At 62.5% G+C, this 24,333-nt stretch overlaps 1 protein-coding gene across 2 annotated transcripts in view; it reads right to left on the bottom strand.

The window, feature by feature from the left end:
• SBNO2 (strawberry notch homolog 2) overlaps positions 1 to 24,333 on the bottom strand; it is a 49,026-nt gene that overhangs the window by 24,294 nt on the left and 399 nt on the right. For both annotated transcript variants that reach the window (XM_034998719.1, XM_034998721.1), the window contains exons 2-4: positions 13,041 to 13,232; positions 6,735 to 6,808; positions 6,085 to 6,196 (exon numbers count right to left, since the gene is read on the bottom strand). In XM_034998719.1, coding sequence (XP_034854610.1) covers positions 6,085 to 6,196; positions 6,735 to 6,808; positions 13,041 to 13,160 — 306 coding nt within the window. In that variant the 5' untranslated portion in view covers positions 13,161 to 13,232. The remainder of the gene's footprint in view (positions 1 to 6,084; positions 6,197 to 6,734; positions 6,809 to 13,040; positions 13,233 to 24,333) is intronic.

Raw genomic sequence — 24,333 nt, 5'->3', positions numbered from 1 at the left:
CCTGGCCCCGGCACCGTGAGGGCATGCTCTCTGTGGTTCTACGTCACCCTGTTTGTGGTGCTTTTTGGGGGCTGCCCCGCTCACACGGCCCCCCGAAGAAACGGCTCTGTTAGCCTACTGCTGTGGGGACAACTGATCCTGAGTACCGTGTGGTGTTGCAGTCGGGAGGGGCTGGACCCCGACCCAGGGCTTTCTGCAGGGGCCACTCTCCAAGCACCTGGCTTCCCAGCTCCACCCCCCCCGACTTCCTCGCCCCCTGGCTCCTGGGACAGAACAGTCCCAGCTTCTGTGCAGTGACCCTCTGAAGACACTCATGTTCCCGCTCCCACTGGCCTGTGGCCCTCAGGACAGACCACAGAGAGGGCGTTCCTCGGCCGTGGCGCTCAGCCTAGAGCACGGAGCTGGGGGTGGGCTCTCAGCTGCGGCTCAGTGTGAACCAGGGGGCTTCCTTAGAGAAGAAACGTCTTGCTCGCTCTTCCTGCCAGTGCCAGTAACTACCGGGGGCCTGGTGGGGGTGTGCCAGGACCTCTGATCCCTGCTGAAATCCATTTGCAGAGCAGCTGATGCCGCCCGCCCCTCAGTGGAGAGCTGCTGAGAGTTTGCAAAGCACTTTCCTGAGCTGTGACCTCATCCTGGCTTCCCAGAAGCCCCAGGCCGGCAGACGGAAAGTGTCCTCGCCCCGGGTGGATGCAGGACCCACCCGAGATGCCTGGAGGGCCTCTCAGGGTGGATGCCTGCCCCACTGACTGCATGAGGGGGCCCTCTCCCAGAGTCTGGCCAGGATGTTCAGGGTCCAGGTGGATTTGGGGGGAGGGGTCAGGGCAGCACCCACTCCCAGGGAACATATGTGCCGGGCAGCAGCGAGGGAGCGCAGAGTGGCCATGCCCACAACCAGGACCCCAGAGATACCAGGGTGGGGAGAATGCAGGGGAGGGCCTGGAGGCACGAGGCCTTGGGAGGGGTAGTCTGCAATGCTGAGTCCTTCACCCCCAGCCTTGACCTCAACATGTCCCCAAATATCCCCCCAATCAGATTCAGCGAACCTGGAACACAGGTCCACACAAAAGCCTATTGGTGGATGTTCACAGCAGCATGATTCACAATCACCAAAATCCCATTGTGGGAACCACCCAGATGCCCATCAGCTGAAGAGAAGATACACACAGCGTGTCCCCCATACACGGGAGCGTCCCGTGGCCGTGAACAGGAGCCAGGTGCCCACACGCACAGGTGCCCGGGGACGGACCCCGAGCCCATGACGCTCAGGGGGGAACCAGACATGGAAGGCCACGTGGGGTGAGTCCACGGGGGTGACACATCCGGAACAGGCTCATCCGCGGACGGGAAGGGGGCTCGGGGGGCGGGGGGCGGGGGAGAAGGTGGGGAGTGACCGTTGATGGGGGCGGGGACGCTCAGGGAGGGACCCGGACACGGAAGGCCACGCGGGGTGTGAGTCCACATGGGTGACATGCCCAGAGCAGGCTCATCCACGGACGGGAAGGGGGCTCTTGGGGGCACGGGGCTGGGGGGTGACAGCTGATGGGGACGGGGTTTCCTTTTGGGGTTGATGGAATGTTCTGGGATTACACAGAGATGAAGTTGCACAGCCCTCTGAATTTGCTAAAAATCACTGAATTGTGTGATATGCAAATCACGTATTAAATCCAAAGCAAGGAATGAAAGAAAAGCCATGCCCTCACACCTGGGGGTGGGAGACCCCACGGGGGGCCCCTCGAGTGTTGGGGGCACCAAGGAGAGCCGTAGGACCTGAGTGGCTCCATGCCAAGCACAGTCAGAAGAGGCCCTTCCCTGGGGAAGCAGGTAGGGTAAAGGCTGAGGCGGGTTCTCCACGGACTGAGCCTGGGCCATCCCTGATGGCCACGAGGTGGGGTACAGAGAGATGGGCACTCCCAGCGGCCTACGCAGAAGTAGTGATTAGCGCAGCACCTGACTGGCCCATCGTGTCACAGACAAATGACCGAGTAAGGGGAGGGCCGGCTCTCCCTGAGGAAGACCTCCAGCTGATCAACAGAGGGGCAGGGACGGCAATGTCTGCTAAACAGACACGTGGTTATGGTCACTGCAGGCCACATCCCCCAGTGCATGAGGAAATCCATCCCCGTCCCCACCACAAGGGACCAGGGTCCTGGACAGCCTCGACGCACCCCTCCCCGGGGGAGAGGGGAACGTAGAAGCAACCTGACCGTGGACAGGGGAGGGACCCGGCGCTGCCACCCCAACCAGGGCTCAAGGTCAGCACGGTGGGGGTGGGGTGGGGTGCAGGCATGCAGGGGACGCCCGATGAGGACGCAGCATCCCGCCTGTGGGACTCCTGCCAGGAACACAGAAGCCCTTGGAAGCGCGAGGGCCCCAGGCCAGTCTGCTCTGGGGGCAGCTCCCTACAGGGGCCTCCGTGCCCACGGGCACTCTGGTCTGCCCACGAGTGCTGGGCCACGGTTACTGACTGCATCATGGTGATGGACCGCGGCTCTATCAGACGACAACGTGCCCGGAAACCGGGTCAGTGAGTGACAGTGTTTGAGGAGAGCTGCTACTGTTTCTGCAACCTCCCCGTAGACCTGAGGGACCGCAAAATTCATTCCGTCCCACATTCACAGACAGAAGAGTATGAGGCCTGAAGTTTTTAGACAGCCCCTTGTGCCTGTGCTCTGGCATCCTGGAACTGGGTCCCTGGGTTCTGGGCCACTGCAGGGGGCCCAGGTGTGACCAGCAGGACCACTGGGGCAGAGCGGGGGCAGAGCGGCCTCAGAGTGAGGATTAGCCGGACCTGCATTCCTGAGAGCAGCGTCCCCAGGATGTAGGCCCCACCCAGGTAGCTATAAAACAGGAACCCCAGGGCGCCCGGCTGGCTCGTCAGTAGAGCATGTGACTTGATCTCAGGGCCGTGAGTTCAAGCCCCACTTTGGGCGTAGAGTTTACTTAAAAATAAAATTAAAATTAAGACATAAACAAAAAACAAAAAACAAAAAAACCTGGGGACCCCATACCGAGGCATGGTTAACCTGCCGCCAGTGGTCCCAGGTCTGGGTTGGCTCCTGCGGGGGAACCAAGGGAGGGACCCAGTCCCCCTAGTGTTCAGTGACTCAGCCCTAGTCACAACATGAGGAAAAAAGGCCCTCAGACAGCGAAGCTGGAGCCAAGACCAGGCACAGGCCTGGGAACCGAGTCCAGAAGCCCTTCCGGGAGAGATGGGGGAGGGATGCTGACCCCAAGGAACTGCTCCGTGCCCCAAAGGAAACTGGAGAGAAGCCTTCTTTTGCAGGCAAAAAGAGTCACACCACTCATCTCCTTTCTCTTTTTGCTTTCGCTGCCAGGAAACTCAGGGCACAGGTTTAGTCAGCAAGAGGTATATTAAGGCCTGTAGGTTTATGGCCACTCCTGGCTACAGCCCAGCCCCAGTGCCTTCTGATTTATAGCACAGTGGGGAACATTTCTAGAATGTGCCATGGGCCACATGGGGGCTTCACATGGTGCATCGGTCTCCTCTTGCCACCATAATAAGCTATCACAAACCTCACAGCTTAAAACAGCACACGTTTATTACCTTATGGTCCTGGAAAGCAGAAGTCCAAAACGGAGAGCTACGTTCCTCCAGGACCCCGGGGAGACCCGGCTCCGGCCTCTTCCTGGCCCGCGGCCCCCCTCCATCCTCACCGCCAGCAGCGCGGGGTCTGCCCATCTCTGGGACTCCCACCCTCTGCCTCCCCCTCGTGAGGGCCTCGTGAGGACACCAGGCCCCCCGGGAACCCAGGGTCACCCCCTCCTCGGGGGCCCTGACAAGGTCCCCTCTGCCACGTGAGGGGACACGTCCCAGGTCCTGGGACCAGGACGGGGATGTATTCGAGGCTATCACTTTGCTGGTCATGGTGGTGATGTCATTTGGTCAATCAGGAGCAGAGGGTGTGTGCGTGGTGGGTCCACTGGCTGAGGCCCAGCTTGGTCTGGCCCCCTTCCTGGCGTGGCCCGCAGGCCCGGGGGTCACGAGGGAGGTGGAGGTGGCTAACGGGGCCTCAGGACCCTTCACCCGGAACTGAACTCTGGTCTCGCATCTGTCTAATCCCACACTTAGCACCGGGGTGAGATTTTGTTTGAAGAAGGTCCGCTGCTTTACAAGAAAGATCTGGGTCCAAGCTGCCCCCCAGCAGGGTAGGCCGCTGCCGTGTTCAGCAGGAGCTCAGTAAATGTCTGTGGGCTGGACGCAGCCGAGCTCGACCACGGAGCAACACCCGGCAGTTCCCCCCACACGCAGTGAGACACGGACGCCGCGGCCCCAAGGGTGGGTTGAAGGAACCCTGCTGGTTCTGGGCAGCACAAGCCGAGTGCAGGAAAGAGAGCCAGGGGAGTGGGGACGGGTGGGCGGCCCCCCGGGGCTGGGGCTTCCGCGCCCACAAGCCTCAGCTTCCTTGCCTGGAGAGCAGGTGACACCCCAGCAGGGGAGACGGCATCACAAGATGCCGAGTCTGGACATGAAGCTGTGTCTGGGACCCGTGCGGAGGAACTCGATCAGAGCTCAGAGCAGGCACGGCAGGCTCAGGGAGGCTCTCGGGCCGTGGACCATCGGCCACACACCCTGTCATGGAGACCAGGTGCTCCCCAGGCCGGGCGACAGCAGGTGCCAAACCAGAGCGAGCAGCGTGTCCTTGTGCGTCGGCAGCTGGCGGGGGAACCCCAGCACGCCCAGAAAGGCTGGAGGGACCTCCCATCCCTCTCCCACTGACACCTCCCCCTGGGAGAACTGGGGGCCAGCTGAGCCCGCTGAGCTCCCATGTCCTCCAGGCCCAGCCAAGCCACTTCCTGGGGGGCCACCACAGGGTCCAAGATGGAGAGGGAGGGCTTGAACCACAGACACGCATGCTCTCGTGGTCCTGCACGGCAGACATGCCAGGTGAAGGCATCCCGGGCTGCGCTCCCCAGCAGGCTGCAGGGGAAGGCCCTTCCTGCCCCTCACAGCTCCTGGCATCCCTCTCTGCCGCCGCTGTCCTGGGCTTTCCCCTCTGTGTCCTCCGTCTCTTACAAGGACCCGCTGGGTTTAGGGCCATCCTGCTCCACGATCACTTCATCCCCAGCTTTAATTAAGTGACATCTGCAAAGACCCTGTTTCCAAAGAAGGTCCTGTTCTTGGTAGACTTGGTTCCAGGTCCCTGCCCGGCGCTGCATGGACATTGGCTCCCTGAGGAGGAAGCCGGTCTGAACTGACCTTGCTGGGTCCAGCGGATTCTGGCTGGTGGGTCTGAGCCGCATCCTCCCGGCCCACCACCCGGCAGGCCCCACAAGCCCCCGAGCCCTGGGCCGTCTAAGCTGGACAGTTCCCAAACTGTGTGCTGGGGTGGCCCCAGCTGCGGCGGAACCACCGGCGCCAAGGACTGCGCCTTTCTGCGGGAAACTCCACGGGGCTAGGCTGCTGCAGCCCCAGCCTCAGGTCCCACCAGGCTCCTTCCCACAAACCATCTCTTTGGGGCGCCTGGTTTTCCAGGCCTGCCGTGAGGAGATGCATGCCATCAGACGCTTGCCAGAGAGGGTCCACCCGATTCCGCCCCAAAATGAAACCGCACGTATCTCTTTCTTTGGTTTGGGTGGGTTACACTCTTCAAACGGCCGCTGTTTGGGGACATAAACGCCAACGACGGGGTTTGCACCCGACGGAACATGGCTCTGGCCAGGGGCACGGGGAACACGGCGGACCCTTGCTGACATGCTAAGGCGCCCAGACAGAGCAAGCAGGGGGGGCCTGTGCCCAGGAGAGGAAGGCGCTACAGTCTGGGTAAAGTGGACCCGGCGCTCCAAGATGCTGCCCCGCAACCCGGGCCTGGGGCGGGAGCGGCAAGCTGACGGGGACACGGCCTCCTGCCCAGCTCGCAAGCTGCGGGGGAAGCTGCCGTGACAGACCCGCGCAGGCAAGGCTGCGATCTGGGAGCTCTCGGGCCGGGTGGGGGCCAAGGGGGCATCAGCTCTTCCCAGGTACAGGCCACGCTCCCCGGGAGCCTGGCCAAGGCTGCCCATGAGAGGCAGGGGCCCCCTGGCCCACGTGGGGATGGAAGGGTGACCGTGGCTCGAGGTCCCTACCTGAGGAAAGTCACCCGTCTTTGGCAGGAAGCTAGGGGTGGTGGTGGAGGGTCCGTAGCTGGTGTCCGCGCAGGGCTGGCTGGCAATGAAGGAGGTGGAGCTCATGAACTGGCTGCAGGGAGACCGGGGAGAGGGCGGCCGTCAGGACAGGAGTGCGAGCCACCTACCTGAGGATGAGCTCCGGCACCCAGGAAACCCAGCTCAGTGGAGAGGCCCGCGTGCCCGCCTCCCACGACTGCCCTGCAGACACCACGCGCTGCCGCGCCCCCTCCGCAGGCCGTTCCTTGGCCTGGTTCTTGGCCTGCTCCCCTCCCCCACCCCGGCAGGCCCCTACTTACTCTTCAAAACCCCGCTTGCTGCTGCCCTCTGCAGGAAAGTGCCCTCAGAGTTCTCACCCCCACCCGGAGGGCACCCATGGAGCCCTCTGCCCTTTCCCTGGCAGGCTCTCTCCCAGACGGGCCGCAGCTGGTCAGTCTCAGCTGCCTCCCTGTGGCCAGGGCCCGGCCCACAACCCCCCCGAGCAGCATGCTGAAGCCCTCTGCGGGCCGCAAGCTCTACTTTTGTTCCTGCAACGACCGCAGAACCCCGAGAGCCCCGGAGGGCACCGTGGCCGCCGGGCGGCGCAGACCCTGGAGGCCAGAGGGACTTACTGGCTTTCACGGGAGAAGGCCGGGTACGGCGTGGGCGAGAAGGTACTCCACCATGGGTAGTGCAGCACGGCGTTCTGAAACAGAGCGAGAGGGTCAGGGCGCAGAGCGGGGTGGGGCGCGGGCAGCGAGGAGGAGTGAGCCCTCTGCGGCCGCTGCCGGGGTACAAACTGCACCCTGTGGTCTCCCAGCCGGTGGCCTGGGAGCGACTGCACAGCTCCGTGCCTCAGTCTGCCCGTCGGCACAGCAGAGCCCACCGAGGGGACCACAGTGAAGGGGGAAGAACCCATCCGTACGTGTGAAGGGCTCGGGCCGGGGCCGGGCTTGCCGAGAGGCTCAGGCGCCACCATACACCCATCTGCGGGCAGGCGGGACGGGGGCGGGGGGGCCCTGACCCACCTCCAGACCGGGAGTGCCCCCAGCATCTCTGGAGGGCCAGGGGAACCCAGACTGCTGGCCCACCCAAGGGTCTGACCTGGGAACCCGCATTCCACACAGGACCCAGGTGTGCTGGAGGGCCGGGGACCCTGCCTGGAGCTCCCCCCGACCCACCCCCCACTTCCAGAAAGTAGACGGTGGGACTGGGGCACCTCCTGGTCCAGGCCCAAGGGAGGTCCGTGTGGCCAAGAGGACTTCTCAGAGGGGCTCCCAGCACCACGGACCAGCCCCTCCCAGGGGGATGGCAGCCTGGCCTGCTCAGAACTCCCTCAGGCCAAGCCGGCTTGGCCCAAGAGTGCAGCACAGGCAGGTGTTCTGGGGAGCCCGCTTTGAGAAACATCAACGGGGGCTGGAGGGGTGAGCCTGAGGTCAGCGGGGCCTTGGGGGGCCCTGCACTGGGCTTTGACGGCACCAGCTTGGGGGTGTGGGACGGTGGACGCTCGCGCCCCCCGCACGACAGGCTTGTCCTACCCTGATGCACAGGCCTGCCGAGTGGGGTCCCTTCCCCTAACCCACACCGTGGCCATGCGGGAGCAAGGGAGGCCACCGCTGGGGAGGGGCCTGGTGGCCGCGGTCACCGCCCCCACCCGTCCTAGCTGGCTCTGGCAGGGGGAAGAGCAGCCCTCCCGCTGGTCCCCCAAAGTCCTGCTCCTCCGTAAGGCCGCCAGAAGCACGTCCCCAGCCACAGCCCCCTCCCTCCCCGCAGGACTCGCCAACGGGGGGCTGGAACCAGCCCAGGTGGCCGGAGAGACCAGGTGCCCTTCTCTGGCCCTGTGTCTGGGGTCTCCGGCCCTGACTTCCCATCACTGCACGCCCCCCACCCTGACCCTGCAGGGCTGTCGGGCCCCAGAGCACCAGAGCGGAGAGAGGAGAGGGAGAGACGCGCAGTGAAGGGGTCCCACCTGCTCTCCCAGCGTTGGCACAGGCTGCAAAATAACGATATGAGAACAGTGGGGAGAGCAACACAGGGCCCTCCCGGCATGAAGGCTTGGTGGCATGTCACTTATGGGCAGTAACTGTGGAAGCCTCCAGAAGGCCCCCGCTCCAGGGGAGCAGGGTGAGGTCAGCCCAGGGCCCTGGTCTGGTGTCAATTCTCCTCTCCAGCCCCATGCAAGAAGAGGAACCCAGGGGCGCCCGGCCGGCTCAGTCCGTGGAGCCTGAGACTCTTGGTCTCAGGGTTGTAGCTTCAAGCCCCACGTGGGGTATGCAGAGGACTTAAAAATCAAATCTTTAGGGGCGCCTGGGTGGCTCAGTCAGTTGAGCATCTGCCTCTGGCTCAGGTCGTGATCCCGGGGTCCTGGGATCGAGCCCCGCATCGGGCTCCCTGCTCCGCGGGAAGCCTGCTTCTCCCTCTCCCGCTCCCCCTGCTTGTGTTCCCTCTCTCGCTGTCTCTCTCTGTCAAATAAATAAATAAAATCTTTAAAAAAATAAATAAATAAAATCTTTAAAAAGGAAAGGAGAGAACTCCAACTCGAGAGAGGAGCGTAAGCTTCCCAGGGCCACAGGCACTCCCAGGATATCTCATGCACTAGTATAAACCCGGCACTCTGGGCCACTCTGGGCACACAGCAGGCAGAACCAGCCTTGAGGGGGCTTCCAGGCTGGCGAGGCCACCGTGGGGGGCGGTCGCACTCACCCCACCTTTCCTGCTCTGCCCAGAGCCCCAGGTCTGCCAGGACCGCAGACCTCACCCGGGAAGCCAGATGGTGGGAGGTCACTGTGCTTCCATCTACCCAGCGCCCGCACCCCCACCTCCTCCCCCCGTGCGGGGCTCTGCCAGGCTGCCAATCAAGGCCGCCCCAGTCCTACTCCAAGGGGTGCCACCACCCAGCCAATCAGAGCCTTCCTTGGGATTTTCCACATACACAGAGGTGTGTCTCTGCCTTTTGAGGGCAGGCCCCTGGGACAGGATTGATCTAGAGATGGGCACCTGACCCCTACCAGCCAATGCAAGCCTGCCTGGGGATTTTCCAGGTGGAGACAGAGAAGCAGGCTTCTCCTGGGGAGACACATGCCCTGGGACCTATAAGCTGATGTAGGAAGATACTTTTGCTAGGGCAGCAGGTAGAACAGGGCAGCCAGATAAAATACAGGGTTTCTAATGAAACTGGAATTTCTGATAAACAGCAAACAATTTTTAGGGGCGCCTGGCTGGCTCAGTGAGTTAAGCGGCCGACTTGATTTCGGCTCAGGTCATGATCTCGGGGTCCTGGGATCGAGCCCTGTGTCAGGCTCCATGCTCAGCAGGGCGTCTGCTGGAGATTCTCTCTCTCCCTCTCCCTCTGCCCTTCGCACTCACTCTCTCTCTCAATAAATAAATAAGATCTTAAAAAAAAAAATACAGCAAACAATTTTTAGTGCATGTATTGCATGGGACACACACAACCAAAATATCATTTGTGGATTGATTGATTGATTGATTGATTTTAAAGATTTATTTATTTGAGAGAGAGAGAGCATGAGAGGGGGAGAGTCAGAGGGAGAAGCAGACTCCCCACTGAGCAGGGAGCCCGATGTGGGACTCGATCCCAGGACTCCAGGATCATGACCTGAGCTGAAGGCAGTCGCTTAACCAACTGAGCCAGCCAGGCGCCCTATTTTTTTTATTTTTTTAAAAAGATTTCATTTATTTATTTGACAGAGAGACAGAGAGAGAGGGAACACAAGCAGCGGGAGTGGGGGAGGGAGAAGCAGGCTTCCCGCCGAGCAGGGAGCCCAGGACCCTGGGATCACAACCTGAGCCAAAGGCAGACGTTTAACCGACTGAACCACCCAGGTGCCTCTAAAATATCATTTGTGTTTGTGTGAAACTTAAGTTTCATTAAATGCCTGCATTTTTATTTGCTAAATCAGGCCATCCTTAGTGACAGTGGGAGTCCTGGGGGCAGGTCTCCTCCTCCCGAGCCTGGATCAGCCCAGCCAGGATGGAGGGGAGGGGAGCAGTATGGGGCGTCCTGGCCACACAGACAGGCCGTGCACACATCCAGCGTCAGCATGGGCTGGGCCCGGTTGGCCTGGCCAGGGGCCTGGCCGGGGGTGCCCTCGCGGCTGGAGGCCTGCGGGGACGGGCTCAGCTCACACCCGGAGGGGTGGCCCAGCCTCAGGGAGCACCATGGAGAGCGCTCTGCCGAGTTCTGACGGCCCGAGGAGGCTCGGGGCCAAAGTCCTCTGGGCTCCGAGAGGCACCTCCCTCACCTCAGGTCCACATTGCGGCCCCAGTGGGCCCCTCCACGCCAGCTTCTGAGCACGTCTGGTCCCACGGGCCCTCCAGGGAGCGCTGGCATCCCAGTCATCCACACGGGCCACCCTGAAGGGGGCGTGGCAGGAGCACGTCCCCTGCGGGACAGCCCTGTCCTCTGCAGCCCTACCCGGGACTCCTTCAGACCCAGGAATTCTGATTCAGGACACCCCCGGCCTAATCCGTGAAGGGGGGAAACACAGAGATGCTATTTATAGCAGCAGAAAACTGGAATCACCCCAAAAGCCCAACAGTAGGGAAACAATTAGGCAAATTATGGGATGCTGACAAGAAGGAATCCTGCAGCATTATTGGGAATGACAAGCGCATGCCCTGAGACTACAGAACAGGGTGAAATCGAGCCCCCAGAACACACACACACCTAGCGCCATGGGCCAGAGGGCATGCGGGGAACAGGAAGGCATCGGCCATGATGGCGCGGGCAGAAGTTCAGAGGGAGGCGGGGGGACATGGAGGGTCAGAGGACGTGTGGACACAGCTCCAACAGGAAGGGGAGAGAGAGAGAGAGAGGAGGCGCATAGTGGCGTCTGGGGCCCTGGCCAGAGGCGCTGGACACCAGCCAAGGCTTGGACATGGACTCTTCAGGGGTAACTCGCGTAACTTTGTATTCCGTGCCTATTACGTTGGGTTACCAGCGGGCACACCTGGACAAAGAGTGAATTCTGGGTCCACACACACCCAACTGCTTTCCCACGCTCCGATGACGGACCTGCGACGCCTCCTGATGATTCTGGGCATTTGACCCTGAGCGGCGCCTGACCCCACTTCCTGGCCCCTCTGAAACCCAAGCTTGATTCTCGCTCTCCTGTCTCCTGGCCTCCTCCCAGCCCCAAGCCAGCAGGACGGAGGGGAAGGAAGAAGCTGACGCTTCCCTGAAGGAGGGCCCCATGGCAGCCCCAGCCACGTGTACCCCCACCACTGTGCCCTGACACCCCTCCTTCCCCCCTCCTGGCAGCTCAAGTCTCCCTACTGAGAAACAGTTTGCTCTTCTCCAGCAGGAAGAACCCCGGCTCTGCCCCAGGAAAGGCAGGCCCCAGGCCTGACTTGCTACAGAATTCTGGACCCTCCGTACACTCTGCCATGAGCAGGCTGGGCTGGAACCTATGTGGCTTTGTTACTTATGATACTTTATCACAGTCGTCAAAACTCAGCAGCAACTGAGATGCCCTTCGTAGGCGAGTGGATAAATGCGCCGGGCTCCACCCGGACAAGGGAATATTATCCAGCCCTGAAAAGATATGAGCCATCGAGCCAGGCAGAGACACGGAGGAACCTCAGCGGCACATCCCTGGGTGAGAGCAGCCGGGCTGAGAAGGCCGCACACCGTGTGGTTCCGGGTCTAGGACGTTCTGGAAACCGCAGAACCGCGGAGGCGGAACGAGGATCTGCGGTGGCCGGGGTGGGGGAGGGTGACTGGGCGGAGCACGGAGGGTCGGCAGGGCCAGGAACTGCTCTGTGCCACGCTGTGATGGTGGATCGCTGCCCGTGACATTCGTCCAAACCCACAGGGTGCGCGGCACCGACAGTGAGCCCTGGTGTCCCCTGCGGCCTGTCGTTCATAATGTCCTAATACTGGCCCGTCAGTTGTAACAACTTAGCATGATCATTAATGCAAAATGTTGGGGCGCCTGGGTGGCGCAGTCGTTAAGCATCTGCCTTTGGCTCAGGTCATGATCCCAGCCTCCTGGGATTGAGCCCCATATCAGGGTCCTTGCTCGGCGGGAAGCCTGCTTCTCCCTCTCCCACCCCTCCTGCTTGTGTTCCCTCTCTCGCTGTCTCTCTCTATCAAATAAATAAATAAAATCTTTAAAAAAATAAAAATTAAAAAATGCAAAATGTTAACAATGGGGAAAGGGGGGTATGTGGAAACTTTGTGTTCCATTTTCCTATAAATCTAAAACTGCTTAAGACATAAACTTTGGGGGGCACCTGGGTGGCTCAGTCATTAGGTGTATGCCTTCGGTTCAGGTCGTGATCCCAGGGTCCTGGGATCGAGCCCCACATCGGGCTCCTTGCTCTGCGGGAAGCCTGCCTCTTCCTCCCCCACTCCCCCTGCTTGTGTTCCCTCTCTTGCTGTGTCTCTCACTATCAAATAAATAAAATCTTAAAAAAAAAAAAAAAGACATAAACTTTAGAGGCGCCTGGGTGGCTTGGTCGGTTAAGCGTCCAACTCTTGATTTCGGCTCAGGTCGTGACCTCAGGGTCATGGGATTGAGCCCCACGCTCAGCAGGGAGTCTGCCTGAGATTCTCTCTTCCTCTCCCTCTGCCCCTCCCCCCCAAATAAATAAATAAATCTTAAAAGACGTAAAGTCCGTTAAATTGAAAATAAAAAACCTTGAAATAAAATAAATTTCATGGAGATCCCAGCCCTTGTCCTGCAGGTGAAGACAGCAGCGAGGCCTGAGCGTCTCCCTGAGGGCCAGTCATGATCTTGGCAAAACCAACCTGGTGGCTCATGTTTGCGAAACTTGGTGGCAGCTGGGCACCCCCTAAGGGCCTGCAAAGCTAGGGGCTGGGACATCCGCTCGAGGCCCTGGAAGGGGAGGCCGCAGCTGCATCCGCAAGGGCAGCATCCCATCCCAAGGCCGACCCTGGAGTGGCCAGCACTCACCTGGACACTGGACCCGCACAGCGGGGTCTGCAGGGGGGGTGGGCTGTATAGGATGCTGCCCGCTGGTGGGGGCTCATGCTGAGGAAACTCCCCGTCCATGGCGGGCCCCACTGCCAGCATCGGGTGGCTCCACGACCCAGGCCACGGGGGCGTCTATCTGGGCTTCTTGCTCCTCGGTGGCGGCATCATGATCTGGGGAGAGACGCGGCACATCCCGAGGTCACCCTGTGAGCTCCGACGGGAGAGGGCACACCCCCAGGGACAAGGGACAAGGGCGAGTGGGCTGAGGCCAGGCCTGCACAGAGGGGGTAGGGTCAGGGCAGCAGGCTGCACATTCAGGAAGGAGGGTGGGAGCTGAGGCCCCCCTAACACTGCAGTGTTACAGGGCACCCCTCTCGGCCCCAGCCTCTTCGCAGGGGCTGTGCTAGGGTGGAAGGGGGCCTCTGTCTCAAGGGCAGCCTGAGCAAGCTCGCGCAGCCTCTCGGCCTGGGCTCAGCCCCCACGCGCCAAGCACCTAGGAGGCCCCAACCCTTGCCTGACAGTCCCTCCTGGGGACACTGGGACTGGACATCTGACCACAGGTCCCACCCAGGCAGCAAGTGCCATGCAGTGGGGCTCCTGGCCACAAGGAGCAGTGCCCGGGGCAGAACGAAGACGAGCTTCAGGGACAGACCTCCAGGATGGCGGCAGCCCTTCCAGGGCGGCTGGGCTGCTCCACCACGTTCCCCCCTGCTGTCCACATGACCATCTCAGGCTGCCTGGCCCACCAGATAACAAATAACTCAGGCCCTGGGGGGCTGCTCCTGCCACCCACGAAGAGAGCCACAGGCCCTGGTGTGAGCAGCGGAGCCTCAGTCGGTCCCAAGGCCTGGCTTTGTGAGGCTGGGAGGCCAAATCCAACCCGGCAAGCACCTCCAAGCTGAGGGCCGACCCTGTCCCTCTGCAGCCAGACTAGGCTCACGGGAGGGTCTCTGGGGGCAGTCGGGGCCAAGCTGAGCCAGGAAGGGGTAAAGACACACAGCATCCCCATCGAGAACGTCCCCGTCCTCGAAGGCAGGCAGAGCAGGCCCGGAAAATGCCACAGGGGCTGAGAACAGATGCACAGGATTTCCCACACGATTTCCATCTGCCCCGTGGCCTGTGCCCTAGGCTCCCCTGGGCCCCGCCCACGGCCGCTGGGAGCCCAGACCCAGGCTGGCCCGCGGGCTCCTCAGGCAGGCCGTGGCCAAGGACGAGGACGTTAATCACCAAGGGAGGCAGGAAGGGGAGGCAGCTGCCGCTCCCGGCCAAGCCCTGGATGAAGAAATCCTCAGGACTTCCAGTAACCACTGTCCGCACGCGGGCAGCTTACGCAATCCCTCAGGGGGCGGGGAGGGGCTGCCCTTACCCCGAGCTCCTGGCCAGAAAAGGGGCCCACAGGCCTGAGCTCCAGGAGAGGGATGCTTCTGGGCCCTGAAGCCTTGCTGCTGTCCTCCTCGGCTGTGCGGGCTCACGGGCTCACACCTGTTGCCGGGACGGCACCTCCCCTGGCCTCGGTGGCCCTGGCCTGCCCCTGCCCGTGCCCTCCAGGCTCCTGCAGGCTGGGGCCAGTGGGACACAGCCTCAGAAGCCGCGAGTGGAAAATCCTGATAAACACATGGCTAATGGGTGATTGAGGGTCTCGGCCTTTTAAAGATTCTGGGGTCATGCAGATGGGGTCAAAACCCAGCTCAGCCTAACAAACTGATCATTGTCCAACAACTCAGGGGCACCTTAGCTTCTCTGAACCCCCGTTTTGCTCATTAGGAGAAGTGGGTTATTTGGAGGTCCATGGGCAAGTCTGGTCAGGCACTCGGCAGAGCCCAAGGCCTCTACAATCCAGTGGCCACTTAAGTGACCACTGCCTTCACGGAGGCCCCAGAAATCTCCTGGATTTGGGGGCTCCCCCCAGGGGGGCTCTGCTCCCAATACCGGGAGAGATGAAAACACTTGTCCACATATGTCCACACTGGCAGGAGTCGTAATAGCCAGAGAACAGCCAGCGTCCATCAGTGGGTGAGACGATAAACACAACGTGGTCTGTCTACACACGGCATGTGATCGGCCGCGAGCAGGAGCCAGGCGCCCACACGCGTGGCCCCGGGGACGGACCCCGAGCCCACGATGCTCAGGGAGGCAACCAGACACAGACGGCCACACGGGGTATGCGTCCACGTGGCTGACACGTCCATAACAGGCTCATCCACGGACGGGAAGGGGGCTTGTGGGGGCCACCAGCCGGGTGACGGCCGATGGGGACAGGACTGCTTTTGGGCTGATGGAGTGTTCTGGAATTAGGTCATGGTGATATTCGTATAACACTAAGAATATAGTGAAAGACACTGAACTGTATACTTCAAAAGAGCAAGTTTTATGTTGCATTAATCTCACTCCGTGCCCACCACCACCCCATGCCCCCAGAGGCCACCCTACAGAGCCCCCCTCCTCCAACACCCAGGTCCAATGTCGCCTCTTCCCCCTGCAGAGCCTCCACAGGTGCAGGCTTCCTGTTCCCCATCCCCCATGGCACTGGGCCAGCCCCCCTCTGTGTACCCTCCGGACTCCACCTGCCTGGCCCCTCGCTTTCCGGCCTCTGCTGACCTCCCCCACTCCGCAGTGCTGCCCGTTGAGCCCTGCCCGAGCCCCCAAGCCCCCAAGCCTGAATGTGTCGTCCCTGGGAGGCTCCAGCTGCCTCGGGACCAACCCCAGTGGGTACCAGGCGGGGTCTCGGGGCATGGAGGGACGTAACTCAGACCGTGCCTGGCTGGGACAGAGCTCAGCGCTGGTGCAGAGGGACCAGGGTGTATTTTTAGAACATCCCACGACAGGTGAAGCGTGGGTGCTCACACAGGCCTGCGCTTCACAATCGTGGTTTACGTTCACACAATTTCCTTTTGAGATCAGGTTTTCGAATGAGTCATTGTGAAAGAAAAGAGCAAGGAATTAGTGGCCCAGATAAGACAACGGGGCAGTGCAGCGTGGGAAGAGGCCAAGGCCTGGGAGAGCCTGAGCCTGGACACACCCCTAGCCGGCAGGCACCTGCAGGCACCTGGCCTCTCTGCTGACCCCCGCAGCCATCACCCCAGCTCTGCTGGCCCAGCCCCCCAAACACTGAGCGGGCTGTCCTGACCCCACTGACCGCCCGGCCCGCCGGCCCACCACTGCTCGGTCCCTCATCTGTACCCCACCAGGCCAGGATGAGGCTGCCCCCGGAACTGTGTCTCTGGGCAGCGGGGACTTGCTGTGTCCCACTGGGCACAAGATGGCACAACTGTGTCCCACTGGGCACAAGATGGCAGCCTCTCTGGCCACCCTTCCACCTGGCTCTGAGGGAAGGTCCCAGGATCGGGACGGGGCAGGGGGTGGGGGAGGCAGACACAGAGGAGATGGCCGTGTGACCACCGAGGCAGGCACGGGAGCGATGCGGCCGCACGCCGAGGGACGCCTGGAGCCCCCAGGAGCTGGGCGAGCCAGGAAGGACCGTCCCCCGGAGCCCCCGGAGGGAGCGTGGCCCTGCCCCACCTCGACCTCCGACTTCTGGGCTCCAGGACTGGGGAGCATAAAGTCCTGTGGTTTAAGCGGCCCAGCGTGTGGACAGTTGTTAAGGCCACCCCAGGACACTAGGACTGGAGGAGAAGCAAAGCCCAGCTGGAGCCACCCCAACCCTCAGCCCAGATCCCTGTGACCCCTGGGGGCCGGGAGCACTGCTGACCAGGAGCTGCGGGCGAGGCTGGCACCAAGCACATGACCCCAGATTTCCACAGAGTTCCCAGGAGGCATGTGGAACGCAGCAGCTCTGGGATGCCAAAGGCAGGCAGGGGCCCTAGCCCCCTGTGCACAGGGCAGGCAGGGCAGGAAGGGGGAGCCCCTCCATCTGGGACAAGAAGGACAAGGGGGGCGCACCCAGGATCCCCATTAGAGAGCACAGCCGTCCAAGGGTTGGATTTCCAGTTCTGTTCTCAATGCAGTGAAAGGTAGCCTGCAGGACCCCAGAGATCCCCCACAGACCCGCCCCCAGGAGCAGTGTCTCAACTGATGGGGCTCTTGCAAAACCCCCCATCCAGCTGGGACATAAAGGAAGTGCCATCCTGGGGACAGGCACGGGGGCGGGGGGACACTGTAGGCCACGGCACAGGCGGTCGCCACGCTGGGCTGGGCAGGGAGACCCCATGTTTCTTCCACACCAGAGACCTCAGCTGTGGCCTGGCATGGTCAACACATGGCTGAATGCAAGACCAGGAAGCTGACGGTGAGCAGAGGTGGCCCCGGTAGGAGGACCACCACACAGCCCATTCCCCCAGGCCGACCCCCGAGAGCAGAAGCGGCAGAGCTGGACCATGTGGGGGACACCCAGAGGGCCCTGCACGCCACCCCAGGAGCGGAGTGCAGGGACAGGCACGTGCCTAAGACAGACCCAGACCCCGCAAACACAGCAGGTGCTAGTGCTCTCCTCATACACGGCGCAACGGGGAAGCAGAACCGATCCCGGATGGATTCGACCGACGGAGTGGCAGCAACCCCCGGGGAAAACACGGGGAGCCTGCAGCTGGGTTCTGGAGGCAGATCTGGGGTCGCCGGTGGCTCGCTGTCTGCCTCTGGCAGCCGTGGGCCCACAGACCCATCCGCTCGTCCAGCAGAGACCAGCCGCCGTGACGGCCCCGTGACGGGCAAGGCAGAATGACACTCCGATAGCCCTGTGGTGAGGCGGGTGCCTGAGCAGCCGCACGGGAGTTGATGAGGACATGCCAGAGGCGTGCAGCCCTAGGGGGCCAGTCACTGCATCTGCCGCCAGCCCCAAGGGCACAGCTTTGGGGGCACATGGCCCAGAGGAGATGGGGACCAGAACCTGGGGCTTCCTCAGTCATGGCTGGGGGCATCTGAGCCTGGGTCTCAGGGGCCCCACGGGTCCCCCCACTTCCAGATTTAGTTCAGCCTTAGCAGGGAGAGCCGAATGGTTTCCCAAGGGGGCGGTGCCGACCCGCCTGCCCACTGGCAGGGACAGCGTCCCAGCTGCTGCACCTGCTAACCCACCCTCCGTGGTGGCAGACCGTAAAGCTCTGTCCACACCAACACCTCCTACAGGCGCTGAGCACCTTCCATGTGGCTTCTCCTGGGAAGTGTCTACTCGGCTCTTGTGTTTACTCGCGGTTTTCAAAAGGCGTTACAGACACTGAGCTTGTGGTCTCCACCAACACCCACATCTTCTTCCCCTGAGCAGGTTTAGGCCAAATCCCACTGGACCCAGACGTCCTGGTCCTTTGACACCAATGTGCCTACTCTGTCCGTCTGTCCCCGCTGGGGCTTGCTGCCATTCCCTGCTTGCTGTTGGGCTTGCTTCAGGCTGGCCGGTGTGCCACGTCTCTCTGCCTGGCCCCTCAGAGAGCCCTGGGCAGGAGAGGGGCTACTGCCGCCCACGGCTGGGCGAGCTAGTCCTAGGTGAGCAGCCTGACCAATCGGCACCCCCCTCAGCCTCCTTCAGTCCAGCCTGGTAGCAAGAACATCACGTGGGACCTTCGCCCAAACCCAAAGAGCGGCTGGTGTCCTGCAGGAGGAGGAAGACTCCTCCCAGCTCCGGGCTGGCCTCGGGCACAGCAACTGTGCTAGACGGTCTCACATGCTCCATCCCTAGAGAACACCAGCACCGGACTGGACCCTGTGCCCACCGCCGGGAAGGAGCCAGAGGCCCCCACATCGCAGCAGTGGGCACCCCAAGACCTGCTAACAGAGCCTGGATCCGTTTCTGCTTCTCCCGGGGCAGACGACCACGACTCAGCAGCTCACAGCGGCACGCCTGAACTGTCTCGCATCCCACAGAACAGGGGTCCGGGCTGGCTTGCCGCCCCTGCTCTGGGCCTCACAAGGCCTGGGCTTCATGCCGGCTGCTCTGCGGAGAGTCTACCTCCAGCTCACACAGCTGTCAGCGGGACAGAAGGTCCGTGTCCTTGTCACCGGCCAGACGCAGAGGCCCACTCAAGCTTAAGTCTCTCACTCCCCTTCGGCCTCCAGTGGAGAAAGTTCTCTGCTTTTGAGGACCTTGTGAGGATGCTGGGCCCCTGGGGAGTCCAGGGTCACCCCCATCTCAGGGGCCTTGAGGGACCTGGTCTCGGGGACCATCACGGAGCCGCCCGCAGAACTCAGGGGGTGTGTAGCGCATAAGCAGACCGGCGGGCAGCAAGCCTGGCCCTGCCTCCCCCACACTAACGGGTTCTGGGAAACAGAAGCCCCCAGCAAGCCCTTCTCAGGGGAGCTTCCCCAAGGCCTCAGAGGGGTCAGGTGGGGGTGGGCCCGGCTGGGGCAGCACAGCCTCCACTCCGCAGGAATGTGGCCCAGGGCGTCCGGATGGGCTGGTTCTTCAAGAGAAGTGGCAGATCTAGGTTGGGGGGTGGCAGCCCCTGATTTCTCCAAGTTGGCAACCCAGCCATCACGTCCACACCCTCCGGGCATGCGGCGCCTTCCTCCAGGTTCCCACGATGCTGGCAGTGGGGCCACCTCGCCCCCACCCCCACCCCATGACAACCGAGAACCTTTCCAAGGCTGCTCCTGACAGCCTCTCGACAGCGACCTGGGGGTGGTTCCCTCTGAGCCCCAACCTCAGAACAGGGGGCCGAGCTCCTGGAGGGCCGGAATCTGATGAAAACCCCCTGAAAATGCCCCTGGCCAGCTCGTGTTTGCCTGAACAACACCAGGAGAGGCGCCAATGCCCTGTGCTGCAGGAAATGCCAAGCTCAGAACCACATTGGGACCAGGCGGGGAAGGAGGGGGTCCTATACGCCCGCTTCACAGCTTCCAGGGCAAGTGGCCAAAGAGGACATTCCAGACACCCTGAAACCGTCCCAATAAGCACCTGGTGCCCGTGCAGACCCTCTGCAAACCTGGCCACAGATAGATCTGGATGCCTGTGGTGCCCCAGCGGGGAGACAGGGCTTTGACCAGACCAACGAGCCCACCTTCCCAGCTCCACACCCGACTCTGGCAGGTGCAGCTGGGGGCCGGGGGCAGCCTTTCCTCAGCCTACCTCACGTGCGGAGGAAGACACCTTCTCGCTCTGGCTAGACTCCAGGCTGCAGGTTGGGGGCGGGACACCGGCCACTCCTGGCACCCCTGGGCCACCCCGGGGGCAGGGATGTTTGCCCCACCTGGTGAGTCAGTGCCATAAAAGTTTACTGCCCGTTGCAGCCCTGCGGCCGGACCCGCCCCTTCCTCCTGCCATCCCAGTACCAGTCAGTGGCCTCTGACCCTCCGGGCAGTGACTACAAGGAAACAGGGGTGACCTGCCTCCCAGAACGTGGCATACGTGGATCCTGAAACACAGCAGGCCTTGGAACGAGGGCAAGGAAGGCCTCTTTCAGTTTCACTCAGGGATTTCTTCCTAAGGTGACAGAGGCCAATCCTGACGGGGAATCTGGGCGCCGACTCTCAGCACCACCCAACAAGGAAGGACACAGCATCCGCAGCAGTTCGCAACCCAGGGAGCATGTTCTGGAAGGCACGGGAACCTTGGGAACTGTGTGCCCAGAGTGCTGGCGGGTGAGGAGACCCTTCCTGTAAATGGTGGTGGCACCCCTGCTGCGGGGCCCCAGGGGCGGGAAACTCGGGAGGGTTCTGCAGGCACCCAGCTCCGAGGGGGTACCCGAGACGCACAGACAGACCACAAGCCCCCAGGGAGGTAAGGAGGCCAAACACGTCCCCCATCACACAGCAGGGGCCAAATAAATGCCCTTCCCCGACAAGCGCCTTGTTGGCTTCCCTAGGCCATGGCCCCGTCCAGCAGGCCGTGGGTAGCATGGTGGGGGGCACCGCTGCAGCTGACCAAGGAGGTGGGACCTTCTGGCATGAAGTCACTGGGGTCACCTGGCCTCAGGGGGCGTCCCCAGGCAATCAGGGCCCACCCAAGGCACCCAACCCCAGAAGTCCAAACGCCCCCAGGACTACTTCTTACACAACACCCTCCACGTCCACCCATGGCAGTGGTTCGGGGCAGAGCTGGAGTTTGGTGAGGGGCTCCCAGCCCCCACACAATGGGGGGATGGCACTTCCTCTGTCCTCCTCCCGGGGCCAGAAGATGCCTGACAACCCAGCGGTGCCTGGATGAGCCGGGAGCAGAGGGCCACGCTCGGGACCCACTCCGAGACACCGGCTCACGCCCCGGCACACGGGCATCAGAGCGGCAAGGACAGGCCTTGCCTTTGTTTAAATGCTTTCTTGTTTTGTGAAGGCACAAACCACAAACCATACACTTCACATATTTAGAGTACACAACTCAGTGGTTTTCAGTACATTCACAGAGTTGTGCAACCATCACCTCTACCTAGAGCCAGAATATTCCATCAGCTCAAAAGAAACCCCGTCCCCATCAGCTGTCACTCCCCAGCCCCGGCCCCAGGAGCGCCCTTCCCGTCCGCGGATGAGCCTGTTCCGGATGTGTCACCCACGTGGACTCACACCCCGTGTGGCCTTCTGTGTCTGGTTCCCTCCCTGAGCGTCGAGTTTTGAGGTCCATCCACGTGGTAGTACACAAGCAAATGACAAGTCTTATCTCTGCCTCCCCTGGGGGCCTGGCAAGCCAGAACAGCAGGCGATGGGGCCTGAGCATCAGAAATCAGTCTTCGCCCTCACCCAAGTCACCCGCCTGGCAGCAAGGGAAGCAGGGATCTGCGGGCTAGCTGTGCCCAAGGGCAAGAAGATGGAGGAAGTTTGCACAGCAGGAGCGCGGGAGGGCCGTTCCAAGGGACAGGGAGTGGGGTCCACTCGGGGAGAGGCACGCCACAGACCCCGGGACCCGAGGCGGCACTCAGGTCCGGGCAGAACAGGGCAGGGGGCAGGCGAGCAGGAGGCCGGCCGGGCCTGGAATGGTCTGGGGGGCCACGCTCTCGGCTCCCTGGGGCTCTGCTGTACCCAGCCCCCCCGCCGATCGACCACACGGCCCCCGGCTGCGGGAATATGGCTGAGACACTCCAAACCTGCGCGTGACAAATCCCACACACGTGATGCACGCTCTCGCATGCGCACACATGATACACATGTACACACAAAGGCACACGCAGCTCACTCACACGCGTGGAGGCAAGAGCAGACGCAGACACGCACACGCATGTTCACATGACACACGTATCCACGTGGACACCCTCCCATGTGGGTGCACACGCTGCATACGTGTCCACTCTGCATGCCAGCCCCGCAGTGTGTTTACACTTGTAGGTGACGTTGCCCCCCCACCGCATTCAGCACAGGAGAACAAGCAGATCCCCACCCCCGCCCTGCAGCCCTAAAGGCCTCTTATCCAGAGGAGGCCATCCTGGGAGGGAGGCGGCCTCTGGGGACTGGACACAGTTGCCTCTTTATTCCCGGCCGAGCTCGCTTGGTCAGCGTTTCCGGCCTGGCCCTCGCTGGAGGGGCCTCTGACACTTTGCTAGAACTAAGCTGGGCCAGGCCTGCAGAGCATGGGGAGCCAGCCTCGGTGTCCCTCCAGGTCTGGGCAGTGACTGAACCAAGGTCACGCAGCTGGAGGACACTGGCTCTGGGCTGCCTTGCACACTTGTGGCTTGCTCCACCCCACCCTGGACTTCAAAGGAACCACCTCTTCTGCACTCCGACAGGCTCTCCTGGAAATCTGGTCCCCCTGCCCCTCTGCCAAAACACAGATGTCCCCACACAACACACACACCCACACCCACCCACCCACCAGGCAGGTGCTGGCTCAGGCAGGTATGAACAGATGTCTGCTCAGATCCTCAGAGTTAAACAAAAGCGCCCTCCCGCCCTCTGAAACCCCAGCGTGCCTCCCCCTACTCCCCACAGCGGCCTGTCCCAGGTCGGTGTCCTCGGGGGTCTGTCGGGTGCCTGGCTGCATCCTCCCCACCATGTGGGGCCCTGGGGCCACTCACCGACCCTGCCTTCCCTGGCCCGCCCCCCCAGTGCCGAGAGTTCATACTCAGAGTTCTCTCTGAGGGCTCCGGAGATGGATGTCCTAGGGGGACCGTGGCCCAGAGCAGAAAGCCCTGAGCAGCCATCACCCACCTCTGGGGCCTCCCCTGGGAAAGTCCAGGGGCTTGGGAAGAAAGAACACAGACAATGGGCCCCAGGTCTCAGCCTCAGAGACAGGGGCGCTCAGCCACCCTGCTCACAAGCGCCCCCCACAGCCAGGCAAGCAGGGAAAAGCGAAGTGCAGGTCAGGTCCAGCCCTCCACTGCCCCGCCTGGAGGAAGGGCCGGGCCTCCCATCCCAACCAAGGATGGCCTCAGAACCATCTGGGGTATCAAGCCTTCGACAGGTGGCCATCTTCCTTCCCTCCAGGGTCTGCGGCCCCCAGGGCCCCAGCCCCATCTTCCTTGAGTCTTTCCAAAGCATCTGCGGGGAAGATCCAGCGTGCCTGGCAGCAGCGAGAGTCCGTTCAACACCAGCCCCGAGCCGGGCTGTGACACACTCACACCCCCCAAAGTGCCAGCAATCTTCACCTTGGCCAGCTTCGGGGTCAACACCCTCCGCACCGGGTGCAAATACACAGCACCAACCCAGCCCGGCCGGGCAGTGGGCAGGCAGGAAGGACGCCCAGAGCCGCTGGGACTCACGTCCATTGTGGGAAGCAGAGGCTGGGGGTGCCCCGACACACTTCGCACAGACTCTGATTGTCTTCCTTTTCAGACCGCTCATCAGGTTATGCAGACAGACACCCCACGGCCTCCCGGGAGCGCCCGCCTGGCTGTCCACACCCCCCGCCTGACTCCGGACCCGCCAGCCACCCGCTTCAGGGCTCCGGGGCTGGCATCACCGCCCCCGCACCCCACAGGCTGCCCTCTGCATCTGTGGGGCCGAGGCCACGTCTGCCCTCGTCCTCCCGTCCGCCTGTCCTCGGAGACCAGGTTCCCACGCAGGCACAAGGCGACACGCCCACCCAACATGCTCTGCGGACTCGGCCCCCAGCCCAAAGCCGCGGGGATCAGCAGGGTCTGCCCGTCCCGGGGCGCTGCCGGCCGCAGCCGGGCACAGGAGCCAGGGAAGGAGGAAAGGGCAGGCGTCGCCACGCAGCCCGGGGTCGCGCCGCCGGAGAGGGAGGGCCGCGGCCCCGGCGGAGGAGGGTCACGGAGGGAGGGGCGGCTACGGGGGGCGCCGAGAAGCGCGGGCGCAAGGGTCGCCGGAGAAGTAAAGTTCGGGGGTCACCGAAGGGAGGGCGCAGGGCGTCGCTCCCAAGCCTCCCTGCACTAGCGGGGGGCGGGCCGCGGAAGGCGCCGCGGAGGGGGCCGGGCGGGGGTCGCCGAGGGGGGCGGGCGCGGGGCTC

This window comes from Mirounga leonina, unplaced genomic scaffold (assembly GCF_011800145.1).
Source record: "Mirounga leonina isolate KUSES-001 unplaced genomic scaffold, KU_Mleo_1.0 Mir_94, whole genome shotgun sequence".
NCBI classification, from domain to species: Eukaryota; Metazoa; Chordata; class Mammalia; order Carnivora; family Phocidae; genus Mirounga; species Mirounga leonina.
The sequence above is the reverse complement of the archived record's forward strand: the minus strand, read 5'-3'. Positions and strand labels throughout refer to the sequence as shown.